The sequence below is a fragment of the Fusarium vanettenii genome (assembly GCF_000151355.1).
Source record: "Fusarium vanettenii 77-13-4 chromosome 7 genomic scaffold NECHAsca_22_chr7_11_0, whole genome shotgun sequence".
Lineage (NCBI taxonomy): Eukaryota > Fungi > Ascomycota > Sordariomycetes > Hypocreales > Nectriaceae > Fusarium > Fusarium vanettenii.
The window spans coordinates 433296-446612 of NW_003315863.1; the positions used below are offsets into that span (position 1 = coordinate 433296).

General features: G+C 49.3%; 4 protein-coding genes across 4 annotated transcripts; 2 read left to right on the plus strand and 2 right to left on the minus strand.

Moving 5' to 3' along the window:
* Positions 1-1070: 1070 nt before the first annotated feature.
* NECHADRAFT_45566 (uncharacterized protein) lies at positions 1071-2873 on the plus strand (the record flags this gene model as incomplete). The annotated part of the gene is made up of 1 exon (XM_003044383.1): positions 1071-2873. The coding sequence occupies one exon, from the start codon at positions 1071-1073 to the stop codon at positions 2871-2873; it is 1803 nt and encodes a 600-aa protein (XP_003044429.1).
* Positions 2874-4691: 1818 nt separating this feature from the next.
* On the minus strand, positions 4692-5951 carry NECHADRAFT_101148 (uncharacterized protein). Its single transcript, XM_003044497.1, has 2 exons — positions 5845-5951; positions 4692-5527 (listed from the first exon to the last, which is right to left on the minus strand). The coding sequence occupies exon 2, from the start codon at positions 5489-5491 to the stop codon at positions 4814-4816; it is 678 nt and encodes a 225-aa protein (XP_003044543.1). The 5' UTR covers positions 5492-5527; positions 5845-5951; the 3' UTR covers positions 4692-4813.
* A 4147-nt stretch (positions 5952-10098) lies between these two features.
* On the plus strand, positions 10099-10737 carry NECHADRAFT_83133 (uncharacterized protein; the record flags this gene model as incomplete). The annotated part of the gene is made up of 2 exons (XM_003044384.1): positions 10099-10316; positions 10572-10737. 2 exons carry the CDS (start codon positions 10099-10101, stop codon positions 10735-10737), a joined length of 384 nt encoding a protein of 127 aa, XP_003044430.1.
* An 80-nt stretch (positions 10738-10817) lies between these two features.
* On the minus strand, positions 10818-12860 carry NECHADRAFT_45635 (uncharacterized protein; the record flags this gene model as incomplete). Its single annotated transcript, XM_003044498.1, has 3 exons — positions 10818-11543; positions 11594-12538; positions 12639-12860. 3 exons carry the CDS (start codon positions 12858-12860, stop codon positions 10818-10820), a joined length of 1893 nt encoding a protein of 630 aa, XP_003044544.1.
* Positions 12861-13317: the final 457 nt, after the last annotated feature.

The window sequence follows — 13317 nt, forward strand, 5'->3', positions numbered from 1 at the left end:
TGCTACGGATATTATCACATATAGGTATCATTGAACTTGATAGAGTATACCGGCTCCAAGGTATTCCTAACACGAAATACTATCTGGGGCCTCAGTCACCGGAAGTAAATGACGTTTTTAATATCTACAAAGGTGACCTTTTCTTGCTACAGTTGGTGGTATCAATGACGTCTCCAAGAGGTTATGGCGAGATCAAGTCTGCGGCAGGCCCAGTTCGAGCCGATATAAACAATGCAACGCAGCAGAAATATACCTCGCAGGAAGGGGTGCAGTTGGTCGGGCCAGAGGGCGGGTATGAGTTGCAGTCCCAGGGCGGAGAGAAACCCAAGCTAGCTCTTGGTCTGGAAGAGCCCATCGGAACATTAACGCCTGGTATCTTGTACTAATGAGCTAAGGCATCATGCCTGGTGAGAACAGGTGAGCTTTGTCTTTTGTTGCTATGGCTGATGGCCTCTTCTTGAGACGTCATTGACGAAGGGGAGCAATGGTGTGAATACTCGAACTGCGGAAAAGTCAAACGAGATGCCGGTGATGGAGTTAAGGTCTTCCTAAGTCCGGGATAGACCATTGCCTTTATCCAGTTAGTTACATTAATATCATTCATGCGATCATCCAGTTAAAAGCGCTCCCAGCCGTGCCTCATCAGACTTGCTCGAGCGATGTGGGATGTGGGATGTGGGACATTGTCATCTGCCGCGCAAGTCGGAACCCAGTCAACGAGCACCAAGATCTTGCTCGGGGTTTTAGACTTTTGCAATGCGCCGTATAGGACCTACCAAGGCGGCGTAGTCACATGAGAGACTGAGCGATCAACCCTTGCATGGTCAAGATCAAGCAACTTGCGCCGGCAGATGACGCCAGCAAACGCGTCCAAAGCATGCCAATATCCGATGCCCGATCTTTTCACATACACAGTAAAAGAGCCAACTCCGAAGGTTCCGTTTCAGGAGAAGAGAGGAGCAGTATATATACTACGACCAACAGCCAGTTCTGTGAGTCCTGCCACAGTCCGTTGTTATATCATTTACTAGGCAACATCTTTCACGTCTACAAGTTACAAAACTTGCAACATGCACCTTTCCACTGCCCTTCTGGGCCTTGTTGCTCTAGCTCAAGCCTCCAAAGAAAAGCCAAAGTCATACGAATACATTGTCGTAGGATCTGGACCTGGTGGCGGTCCTCTTGCGGCTAACCTCGCGCGGAGTGGTCATTCTGTCCTCCTTATTGACGCCGGCGACGATCAGTTTGGCAATGAGAATTCTCACATGGTTTACAACAACACACCCGCCATCAACGACCCCCTCACCAGGTGGGACTTTTTCGTCTCTCGAGATACACCCGAGATCGACGCTCAGTACGAATTCACAACCTGGCGACAGACCAATGGCGAGTTCTACGTCGGCTTGGATCCCCCTCCAGGTGCCAAACGTTTAGGCATCTACTACCCTCGCGCTGGAACCATTGGTGGTTGCGCCATGCACAATGCCGCCTCTCTTGCGCTGCCTGCTGATGCAGATTGGAGAGATATTGTCGCAATCACCGGCGACGAAGGCTGGTCTGTCGAAAACATGCGGAAGCACTTTATTCGACTGGAAAGATGCAACTACATTCGCAATGGAAGCGACCCATCTCACGGATTCACTGGTTATCTCGACACTTCTCAAGCAAATCACGACTGGGCCCTCAACCGATCGGACCTCACAACTCTTGCTTCCTACTTTTCCAACTCCCTTGGAGGACTCGAGACGGGAAAGTCACTGTACGAGCTGCTTGGCCGTGACATAAATTCCAACGACCCCAATAGGGACGAGTTTGTTGGTGTCATCACCCCGCACACTAGTTCCAGAAATGGTGTGCGGTCAAGTCCGTTGAACTACATCCGTGACACTCTAGCAGATGCTAGGCGATATCCCCTCACCGTTCAAACACATACTCTCGTTACCAAAGTTCTCTTCTCGGACACACATGTTAAGAACAAGCAGCCAAAAGCCATTGGCGTTGAGTTTCTGCAAGGTCAGAGTCTCTACGCAGCTGACCCACGCCACAATCCGCAGTCCAAGGGCGTCAAAGGTCAAGCCTTTGCTACCCGGGAAGTCATCATCGCTGGAGGTGTCTTTAACTCACCTCAAATCCTCAAGCTGAGCGGCATCGGGCCAGCAGCCGAGTTGAAAAAGTTTGGTATCCCCGTTGTGAGGCATCTTCCAGGTGTCGGCACCAACGTCAACGACAACTACGAGGCCGTTCTATACGGAACCTTTGCCAAACCCGTCACTGGCTACTTTGACTTTTTCTACAAAACAGCCCTGGCACTTCGCGGTCGTGATCTCCAATTCTACTGCGGGAGTATGAACTTTATCGGTTTCTGGCCCGGCATGCCAGGTTGGAACAGGAACGAATTCGAGTGTGGCCTGATGCAGCTTCACCCACGAAACGTCAACGGCACCGTCAAGCTTCGATCCGCAAACCCCAGAGACGTGCCTGACATCCATCTCGGTTTCTTCTCAGAAGGAAATGACGGTGATTTGGAATCAATGGTCGAGGGTATAAACTTTGTCAGACCCTTGTTCAATAACCTAACCGACAACACCTTTACCGAACTGCGACCCTGCGCTCCTGGTGTCGAATGTACTAATGATTGGCAAAAGGGTTACCTCCGTGCTCAAGGTCAATCTCATCATGCCTCTGGAAGCTGCGCTATCGGATCAGACGACGATCCCATGGCTGTTTTGGACTCCAAGTTCCGAGTCAGGGGTGTGCGAAACCTGCGAGTTGTGGATGGGTCTGCTTTTCCTGTCCAGCCTGGTGCTGTGCCTTCGCTGTCTACGTTTATGATTGGGGAAAAGGCTTTTCAGGATATTATTTCTGGTCTTTAGGTGGTGCAAGGTTTTCAACTCGGAGATGAATATCTGATTTGATCCGTTGATCGCCGGCAGGAAGCACATGTCGCTGTTATTTTGAGATGGTTCTTTCTTCTGGCTCAGTTATCTCTCAAAGCCAGAGCTTCAACTATAATCAAGAACACATCATCAACACATCATAACATCATGGCCCGATGCTAATAGTGACCTTTTTTGCACCTGTTTTTTTCATCTTCACCTAATCCTAGCCGCACTCCTCCTTTCTTGCTCAATAATGCACCCAACTCTGCCATCGCCGCTCTCCATCTTTCTTTGGAGGCCCCCGTGGCACTCTTTGATCACCATCGAGGCTCAAACAAAGCCAGGATTCGCCATCCCCGAAAGGGAGGCATCTTGTCACAAGCCTCAAGCCTCTCCGACCGTGTCCGGACTTGACCCGCCGCCCGACGCACGGCATACCCACGTTGATTCGTTCCACTTCATGTCGGATATGGCCATCAGCAATGAGGTTCATAGCAGGAATAAGAAATAAATATCGATAGTATATAAGATTCGAAGCAGATGCACAATATATCGCCTCCAGTCCCTGGCTTTGTTCATCGACGCAAACCGCGAAGAGAGTTTGCCCAAGGTTCGACATACCACTGAAGAATTTGATGATTGGTTTGTCAGGAACACTAGCAACTGGTTAAACTAGTGAGTCCAATGCAAATTAAAAATTGATGCCTCCGATTTCAGCGACTTGCCATACATTGCCCAGTTTCAACACATCCTCAGCACCGGCCTAGCGCCACAACTAGAACCTAGTCTCGGGTCCTGGTTCACACGCATCTCCGTCCGAGCGCATGCAACAGAATAGAAGACGATTCTATCGAATAGGCCCTTATCGGATTACGACTAGTCTTTTCTTAATCTATCATTGCTTTGGAGGGTATGTTTATGACAGCGAGGATGAGTACGGTCCACTGCCACCACGCAGTTGCTGAAGTGAAAACACTGAAAAGTCACGGACTTGAACTGGTGGGGTCAAACCCGGGAGTGGGGCCGGTGCTGTTGGTTGAGATATTTTCCTGTGTTCCGGAGACCATAGATAGGATAGCAAATTCTCTAGTACCAGAATCGAAGGGGGGAGTTAATATACCTTTGAGGGATGTTTTAAACACGGATAGTTGGCTAGGAGAGTATTCACTCTGAGCTGTGGAGCAAGGTGACAACACTGTTTGCTAGCCAGGTCTGCGAATAGTCCAAGGAAATCCATCAAGTTTTGAGAGACAGTGATTCCATGTGGCATATGCAGGTAGCAATATTGTCACAGTTATTGTTGCCCTGGTGACAATGAAAGGGTAGCAAACTTGAGCTGAACCACAAGGCCAGGCAAGCATGGAGAACGTGAGGATCAAGGGTCAGGAGACATTCAAGACAAAGAAAACATAACTGCCTATGAAGTGACCGCCGATATTAACTGAGTTTTAGGCAAAAGTTCAAGATACCATATCATCTCTGTCACCTACCTACTGAAATGCATTCATGCGAACCCAGACATCTTCTACCTTGACAAGGTATAACTCCTTTACATCCAATACCAGACTTTGCACTGTTAACAATACAAATAATAAAAGAATCAACTAATATTATATAAAGCCCTCGCAAGTCAAAGTCAACCAGCCGCCTTGTGAACTAAAGCTGAGTCTACCTAAGCACATGTCCTCGGGCGCTCCAGAGTGGCGGTGAACGGGGCTTGAAACCTAGCGACCACAATGGTTGAGAAATCAGCGCTTGAGAGAATAACTTTGCTAGTAATATCCCATGGTGTCACAGCCAATTCTCCAGATATTAGAACAATGAAATCAATCTTTTGGCTAGATTATGTTCTTGCTAGCCTCTAAAACACATGTAAAAGCAGTGCTGCTGGCAAAAGCGATCGTAGACATAAACACCCCGACTCCCTCTTTCACTTAAACAGCTCGCAGCTTCGCCAGTACCCGATACTCGACGTAGTCTTCTCCGTCAATCGTTATGACGGAACCCTGTGATGCCAGCTTTCCGAGCAGCGGACCATGTGATTTCCGCTGATACACCACGTCTCCGTTGTACGCCGCATCCTCCCTCGGTCTTATCTGGAGAGCCACCTGATCAGGCCAGGTCTGCGTGTCTTTGATCTTGTCGTGCGCTTCGCCGCCTATACTGGGCGTAGGCGTAGGCGTGGTTCTCTTCCATTTAATCTGCAAATCAGCGCGCTCTTGTGCATCCTCTGCACGAGAAATCTCAATATCAGCGCGATCCTTGATGCGCTGCAAAAGTCCAGGAACTCGTCTCTTGGCGGGGATGGAACGTGGTCTCTTGGAGAGGGGGTCTCTGCTGAGTGAGGAGGAATCTTTGTCAGACTTTGTTCCGCCGCTGCCGCGGGCACGCCGCCGGAGCTTGGGATTGCCGTTGACGATGGGCTGCTTGGCGAGCGAGGAATCCGCAGGACCGTGAGTGGGAGATTCTTCTTGGGACTTGGGGAGCACGACGATGACGGGTGATGAGGCGTCGGTGCTATCGCTTGGGTCTGACGTGGGTGTGGGTGCTTCTTGGCTGGTTTTTGCCAGCGAGGTGTCTATCCGAGACTTGCGAGATCTCGTCAGACGCATTTTGCGAGTGTGATTGATGAATAGAGTCAAGTTTATCTGGATGAGGGTCAGTAAAGATCATGCAAATTGCGTCGTCAAAGCAGCGTTTGATGCGTGATCAATTGCCTCTGCCAAGTGTGTGATGATGACAAGACGGTCGGAAGCTCGGTAAGTGATGAAAAGCATGAGAAGAGATTGTCATCATGCCCGAGACAGCGTCAAACAAAAGAGATCAAGTGTTTGCAATGCGCAGTCGCTGCCTTGAGAGGGGAATATTTGGCTTCATCAACGCGTCGTCACTCAAACGTTCACATCCCCAGCAACGAAGACAGAACACATCAGGGGACGAGGTCAAGGGGGAAGACAACACGTACCGGCAGAGTAGAAGTCCTCAGGGATCCTCTCGCGATAGTAGAGGCGACTCCGTCCACGGCAGACAAGGGACACGAAAGATAACGTCAGTCAAAAACCTTGGTCTCTCAATTTCTTGACTTTGAGCTACCTTTCGGGAGGGAAGCACAAGAAAGACCCAAGCCAAGGCAAGCCCCAGGTGCTGCCAAAAAGTGGATCATAATTATTCCGTAGATGCCCGCGGCGGCGAGCGAGACGAGACGATATTAGCCGGCTCTCGGCGGATGCGATGCGATACGATGCAACCAGGAAAAATGATTCTCTTTACGCGTTAGTCATTATATCACATAAGCTGTAATTTACTGTCCTTGTCTATTGTGTCGATTATTCCATCAAGGGAGATCAAGAAGGCATCGCAATCACGGTCGATGTACGGAGTACAGACACTGGAACAAACAAACCACCTTCTCAACTAGGACTCCCACATGACTAGCCCCCCAAGATTAACGGTGAATGATGTGATGTGACAATTCAGCTTGTGTAGAAAGACATGCCACGCCCCGAAAGAGGGGCCAGCGCAGCCCCTGCAAGGTAGGTCTGCCAAGCGTCAAAGCGAAAGGACGAGAGCCAGCCACGATGCTCGTATTTGCTGACCAGTCCCGAGCAGTGCGACCGGCGAATGCTTATCCTCATATTCATCCAAATAATCTACTCCGACGCCTTTAATCTGGTCAGAAGAAACTCATCATCGCCTCCCTTGGTCATTGTCTCGGCTTCTTCGCCATGCTCCTCGCTAGTCCGCTTTAGCGAAACTCGGCTTAGAAACCCGGCCGCCAAATCTCTTGTCTAATCTCTCAGCTTCACTACGGGAATGCTTAATACACCTTGCGCCCCCTCCTGCAATCAGCCGTGCGCCACTGCAGGTCATTGAGACGTTGTCACAGGTATTACAACGTCGTCATTTGTGATTTCTCATATTCCGGAAATTACTATATATCTCGTCAGAAGACTGATGCCTCGCTCAACCACGGACTCAATGATCAAGAGTCACTATCAGATCTTATCGGTTCGGCCGAACGGGGTATCGCCAGTCACGAAGCTTCGGAACAACCGGCTGGGCTCGGAGTAGTCAAGCTTAACCTTGCAAGGATTGGCCGCGCGCTCATTTTGATGACCCTGAATAAATATTGAGCAATCACCTCTTGCCACGAGGTCGCCAGAAGTCAAGTAATCACTAACCAGTAGTCAGCTGCATCTTCAGTTAGAGACACCATCGTCTCAGGCACCAGCGCAGTTTACGACTTTCGGTGAGTGACAGAGGTAAATAAAGAGCTGTATTAGAGAAGCAGGCAGCTACCTAGCCCCATCTACCGATGTTTTGTTTGGTAACTGCAACAAAGGACCGCATACGCAAACTCCGTAGCTTACTCCGCATCTTGACCGGAATTAGGCACCTCAGGAATGCCGCCTTTGTTGTTGGCATCAATGACGTCTTCAAGAGTCAGAAGGCACAGTGATGCCGCTCTTGCCTACAGGTCGGCCACTTGCTTGATTAATTTCATGCAGAGGTTACTTGACAGCGTCGAATGCGCTGGCTCTAACAACCTTTACCCGGAGTGACAGCAAGCATCAAATCGGTATCACCCTACAATTCACCTATATGGCTGACCTCCCTTACCCCTCAACAGTTGACCTCGGCTGTCTTGTCATCAGCAGAACTCTTTTTCTTCAGCAGGCATTTCTCCCAGTTTCAGCACTCACCATCTACTAGCATTGTGAGTTTCGCTACAGCAAGCAACTCAGTATGACGATACGCCATCCCAAGCACACCGCGCAAGCGTAAAATGAAGCCGAAGGGTCACAAACAATGTGATAGTTTCGTCGTTGTTTCCGAGTCATGTTACCCCAGATGTCGACGTAATAGGTGGATCCCAATGCAGCCGTTTGTAAAGATGTGGTGGCAACATGAGTGATGTGTTTTCCGATACTAACCGCCCAACACCTTTGCTTTCATAATCTGGCCGAGATTTCTCTATTCTTTATGTATCAAATGTCGGTCCATGTCGACTAGAAGTTGAGGTGAAGGTTCTCCAGTGCAACCGATCCTTCCAGAACCACGAACAACCTTTGAGGGTATCGCTTTGCAGGAGGGACCGGTAATTTGGTAGTGAAGCAAATGAATATCAGTGCCCAGATCTTTGGTTATCTCACAAGAGGGCCCGGACACTGGCCAATTGTAACGAAGGTTAGATGTTAGCTCGTCGCTTCAATATACAACAAGGCTCTCACACATCTATCTCGTTTATGACAGTTCAGTCTAGCCTCTGCCAACGGAGTAAATCTCGAGGAGTGGACCGAATTCGCGTTACTAGATTCTAGGCAAGTTTTACAATATATGGATTGTGGTAATTGGAAATAATAAGATCCAGGTTTTCGCCATTCCGCCCTTCACAACCATTCAATATGAAGGCAAACGGGAATATTGATGTTACCATCAGGGCCGATGGTGACTTTTGATAGGGAAAGCCGAGACACGACGGCAGAGCTAGTACGGCGAGTCTATGCATAACGACACCCTCCATAGCACTGCGTTCTCCTTCCCCTGCTCTAGGTAACTTCATACTGATTTGGCACTTGACTTTCGTCCGCCGCTTCCTTCACTACATCAACCTCAAGCATTCCCAATTTCCTTGTGTTCTTTGCTATATCCAAAGCTCGGCCCTTTGTGGGATAGCTGACTGAATAGATAGCCACAGTGCTTATCACCGCTTTCGTTTCTGTTGCGAGCTGTCCCTCCAAGGCAGGGTAGCGTTTGCTGAAATCCACCACAGATATTCCCCTCATCATCTATATAGTTAACAACCCAGTTTCGTCTCGAGAGTGCTCGTCGATCCCTTTCTTGAAACTCTCTTTCTCGTTGCTGTATTTCCTCCCTTGTGAGCAGTGGGAAATCATCCTCGTTGTGCCAGTTAGTTTTAAGCCACACATAGACAATCTGAATGTTTCGAAAAGGTTCCATGATCTGCAGAGCTTCACCCAAGTCAGTCTAAATCCCAATCTCAACAATGATATTTTGAAATAGTTAAGCTGCTGGCCATATTCGTCTCCTAGCTCTTCAGCGTGCTCCAGCATGGCAGCATAATGAAGCCAAAGAATGCCAATCTCAGGACTCAAAGCCAGGCTTAACCATACTAAGTCAGGAGGGTGCAGGCTAGCATATCGGTAACGATCAATTTCGCGGACGCCCTGCTCTGGTTCAATCGGCTCGGACTCCTGACCCGGGTTTATAAGATCTTGCTGTATAAACGCCGACAATCCGCATGGTAAGCGATGGTAATAAAAATTTGTGGTATGACGCGATCCAAATAACCCGGGGCTGTCCCAATGACAACCGAACCCCCAAAGCTCCGTGCCCTCAACCTTGACAATCAGCAAGCTATAAATAATGATCCATGTCGTCTCGCCCTCGGTTCAGTTCATGAAGACGCTTGACGATCATAAAAGGCTCCCAGATGGCTTTGATAAAGTGCATGCATGACGTAGAGGCAGAGCATGAGGTGCGAGATTTAGTTATTCAGACCAAGTGCGTGATTCTTAGGGTTATTTAGGGCCAATGCGGCACATCCAATGGTAGTAATTGACTTTCACACGTCTCGGAACTGGCATCAAATCGGGCTCGGACCGAGGAGATTCATGGCCTTGAGCCAGGCGGCGATCCCAAAAATGGCTCACGTAGACACCTCAGCCGAAGCTTGGCTCAAACTCAGCCCACCCTGGCCTTGATTCAAACCTCCTCAGTTTGGGCTTGGCATTGACTCAGCTCAAAGCGAAGGGCTTCCCTATAGAAATAGAAAAGGATTTTAATATGCGCGAGTTTTGTCCCGGAGCATGTGTTCCAGCATCACTCAACCATCTATAAGACAATCAACGTGTGTCTTAATTCTATTAATCCACCAACAGCGAAATTATATCCCATTTTATAAAACGAGAAAGCTTCAGTCTTGCCTCTTTCTAGATTCGCCTGCGTTAACAAAACGTAGCTCGCCAAGTCTGTGAGTGAGGACGTTGGCAGACCTCCTAACAGTCATTCATCTAATGGGGAGGTAATCAAGCTACTGTAAGCCAGTCGTGGTTAGGCCTCTTTCGCCTCTGGTCCTACTCATTGTCGAGGATCTAGCACTATCCTCCTTGCTGCCAAGGGACTCATTCCTTGTCATAGGCAATTTGACAAACGAATGGATGTCAGCCTTGTGTAAGTGGACATTTGACACGTAATCATGTCGTCCAAGAAAAAAGACGTGAAACGATGCCTCCCGTCAAATCATCGGCAGACAAATGATAGGTCGATCCTTCTCATTACGGTATCACGAGTCAAGTCGACTCGTACAACCAACAGAGTGTGGGCAGGAGCACATGATCATCAAAACATCACACGTTCTTCCCGCGAGACAGCGTCCTCACACATCTTCACTGCATTTATCAAGTTTCGCTATTCGTGAGGGTTTCTTCCCGCGGTTGGGGTGCATGACTGTGCCTTGAATCTTTAACTGTGAGTAACGGGCGGGTTCGAGTACATATTCTCGCTGACGGTGCAGCCTTGCTCATCTTCAACTCTCGCATCTCCGCCCATTCTCCTCTGCGCAAAGAACCATCAAACACAGTTCCAGTATTTCATCTCGCGCCTTTAGACGCAGCCACTCTCCAACATGTGCACCACAACAATCACAAGATTCTACTGCATCGTATGCAGCTACCTCGTCTCCTTCGAACAAGACGAAGAAGAGTGCGAACATCTCAAGAGCAAAACCCCAAACAAGTGCAAACTGGCCATCATAATCAAGCAAAAGAGCGTCGACCCACAGCAATGTCACAAATGCGAAGAAAAACTACGCAAGAAGAAGAAGCCCGCGAAGTGAGCTCAAGGCTGGTCAGGAAAATACCCATTCAATCATCGCTTTGATAGTGCTAGGTGAATTATCAAGTCATCCTTTTGCGCCTAAAATCCAATACTGGCAGCTATTTGTTCCTGTGGGAGCAAGCCTACCCATTCTGGTGGCTGTTTTTGTCGCTTCTTCATCATGTAGACTTCTTTTGCGATGTGTTTTACTTGAGACCCCAAGTGTTGTGCCACGGACCACATTTCGGCATATTTAACGAGGGCTCCAATGTTGAGACGGATGTTTTGACGTAGATCCTCATCGTCTTGGGCCACAAACGCCAGTGACCACTTGCTGAGATGGATTGTAGATGAGAGTGTTACCATGTAGGCAAAAAAGTGGGTGTGTGTGAACAGGGAGACACGGTAGGTGATCAACTTGCTGAGCTCCCTCGCAGCTCGAATCGTACGTATTGTGTGCAGGTTGAAAACATCGCTAGACACAGCCGGCGTGTTGGGTTGGCATGCCTTGATGTAATAAGTCGAGGACGGATCCAGTTGCGAATGAGGTTGGTGTAGGAGGATGTTGATGGCGTGCCACATCATGAGAGCCTGGAACATCATCTCATCCAGCTCACCATTAAAGTGAGCGTCATGTTTCGAAGCTGGCAGACGAAGCTTCCAGTTGGCGAGGAGCTTGTCAATGTGGTCGACTTGTGTTGGCATTCTTTGGAGCGTGCCCAGGAAGCAGGCACATTGGATGCGGTATGTGTACGACGAGAAGGGCGTGCCATCGAACAAGCCAATGTATTCCATGTCTTGTGGGTGCATGGGGGGAGGTATTTGCTAGATTTTGTCAGCATACGGTCAAAGCAAGGCTTTAGGAAGCGACTTACTCCTGTGCGATACTGGTACTCTTCGCAAGGCAGAGCAACATCTGTAGGGACATCATACAAAGCAAAGCTGTTTGTCTGATGCACACCTGACATGAGAGCATCAACCACGTAGAGTTCCCACCATGTTCTCCGCCAGCTCTCTTCCAGTATCGGCATTCCTCGTCCGTTGGCAGTCGCAAAGAGATGTGTGTTCATACCGATTTGGACAGAAATATCCCGCGCCTCAGTCATGAGCTTTCTGACCTTTTTTCTTTGGCGGTTGCCGTCGAGCCCAATAATGAGGAGCAATCTGGCCTGCACCAAGAATCCATCTTTGAGAGGGTTTCCGTCTATTAGGCGGAACGCGTCTTTAAAGAGGCTATGAGAGGTGGCTTGCTCGATGTATAGAGAACCAACCCAGCGCATAGCTGCGAGAAGAGGTTCCAACGAGTTATCCTGTACCAAGACGAGAAGAGGCTCCTTGGGTGGTACGAAAGGGTGAGCTGCATGGAAATTCTGATAGAATGAGTCGAGGTACTGTTCTCTTAGAGGAAGCATCCGTGGTACTTCAAAGCCAAAACCCACATCCAGTTCGTCTACACCACCAAAAGGACTCTGGAATGCGAAAGCAGGCAAACCAGCTGACGCAGTAGTTTGAGCAAAGGTCGTAGTTGGGAAACTTGTGTTGATGCCTGGGTAAATCGGGTCAATCCCCGAGAACATGGAGGGATCGAAAATGGAAGGGAATTCCAGTGACGGTGGTGGGGGAGCAGGACCGATTATGGGTTTTGCGAGAGCAACAATAGGTCGGGGATTGGCAGCTGCTGCAAGACGACTAGCAACCTGTGTAGCCGTGCGTTTACGGCCTTTGTAGCCGCGACGTGACGCGACATAGACGCAGTCTAGGCTAGATGCGCTGCAGCGGGAACAAGGACGCTTGCCATCACATTTGAGGTGCTTGCTGCGCTAACAAATCCCAAGTTAGCATTCAACTACATTCAAACATTTAACACACTGTTGTCACAAGAGCAGGAAGAGAAAAAGTCTGGAAAACAAAGGAACTCACGCAAGCAAGACAGGCAGCAGGGACCGAAGGGAGGTTGGCGCGAGTAGGAATCTCGCGAGTAGCAACCGTCGTCCTAGGCCCCGTAGACGGCAGCGTAACAGGCGCAGGACCCTCAAAACTAGGAGGCAGCTGCGAATTCGGAGCGGAAGAGACCAAGAGCGGGTTATCTTGACTCAAGAAGTACTCGGTGGGGGCATCGTAAACGGACCATAGCGGGTCCATCCTGAGCACCAGCCTCTCGAGAATGACACGCAACGTGTTTTTCGTCTCTCCGAGTATGCGCGCGTGAAGAGTGTGACTTTATCTCTTCAATGACTGAACGGTGACGACGGCAGAAAATGAGACGGGGGAACGCGCAAACACGGGATAGACAATTAGATAGTCCAATGTCGCACATGAAGTGGGACCCATGTCGGAAGAGCGTTCATCCGAACCCCTGAGTTGAGTCACTGGATCCGGCGAGATGGTTGTCAGCAAGGGGCTGAATGGATGGAACAATGATGAGCCGGGCTCGTATAACAAGCGAGAGACAGAAAACTCTATGCTGACGAATGAGAGGTAAGACGTGTCTTTAAGGATTTAGTCGAGAACGCAGCGACTGATGGTGACATTTGCTTGGCGTGGTGTGACGGCGATAACAATGGAGACAGCGACACTGAGGGCATCGTCATTAACGTAT

Coding starts and splice junctions, on each gene's coding strand:
- NECHADRAFT_101148 (XM_003044497.1), bottom strand. CDS start 5,491: ATGCGTCTGACGAGATCTCGCAAGTCTCGGATAGACACCTCGCTGGCA.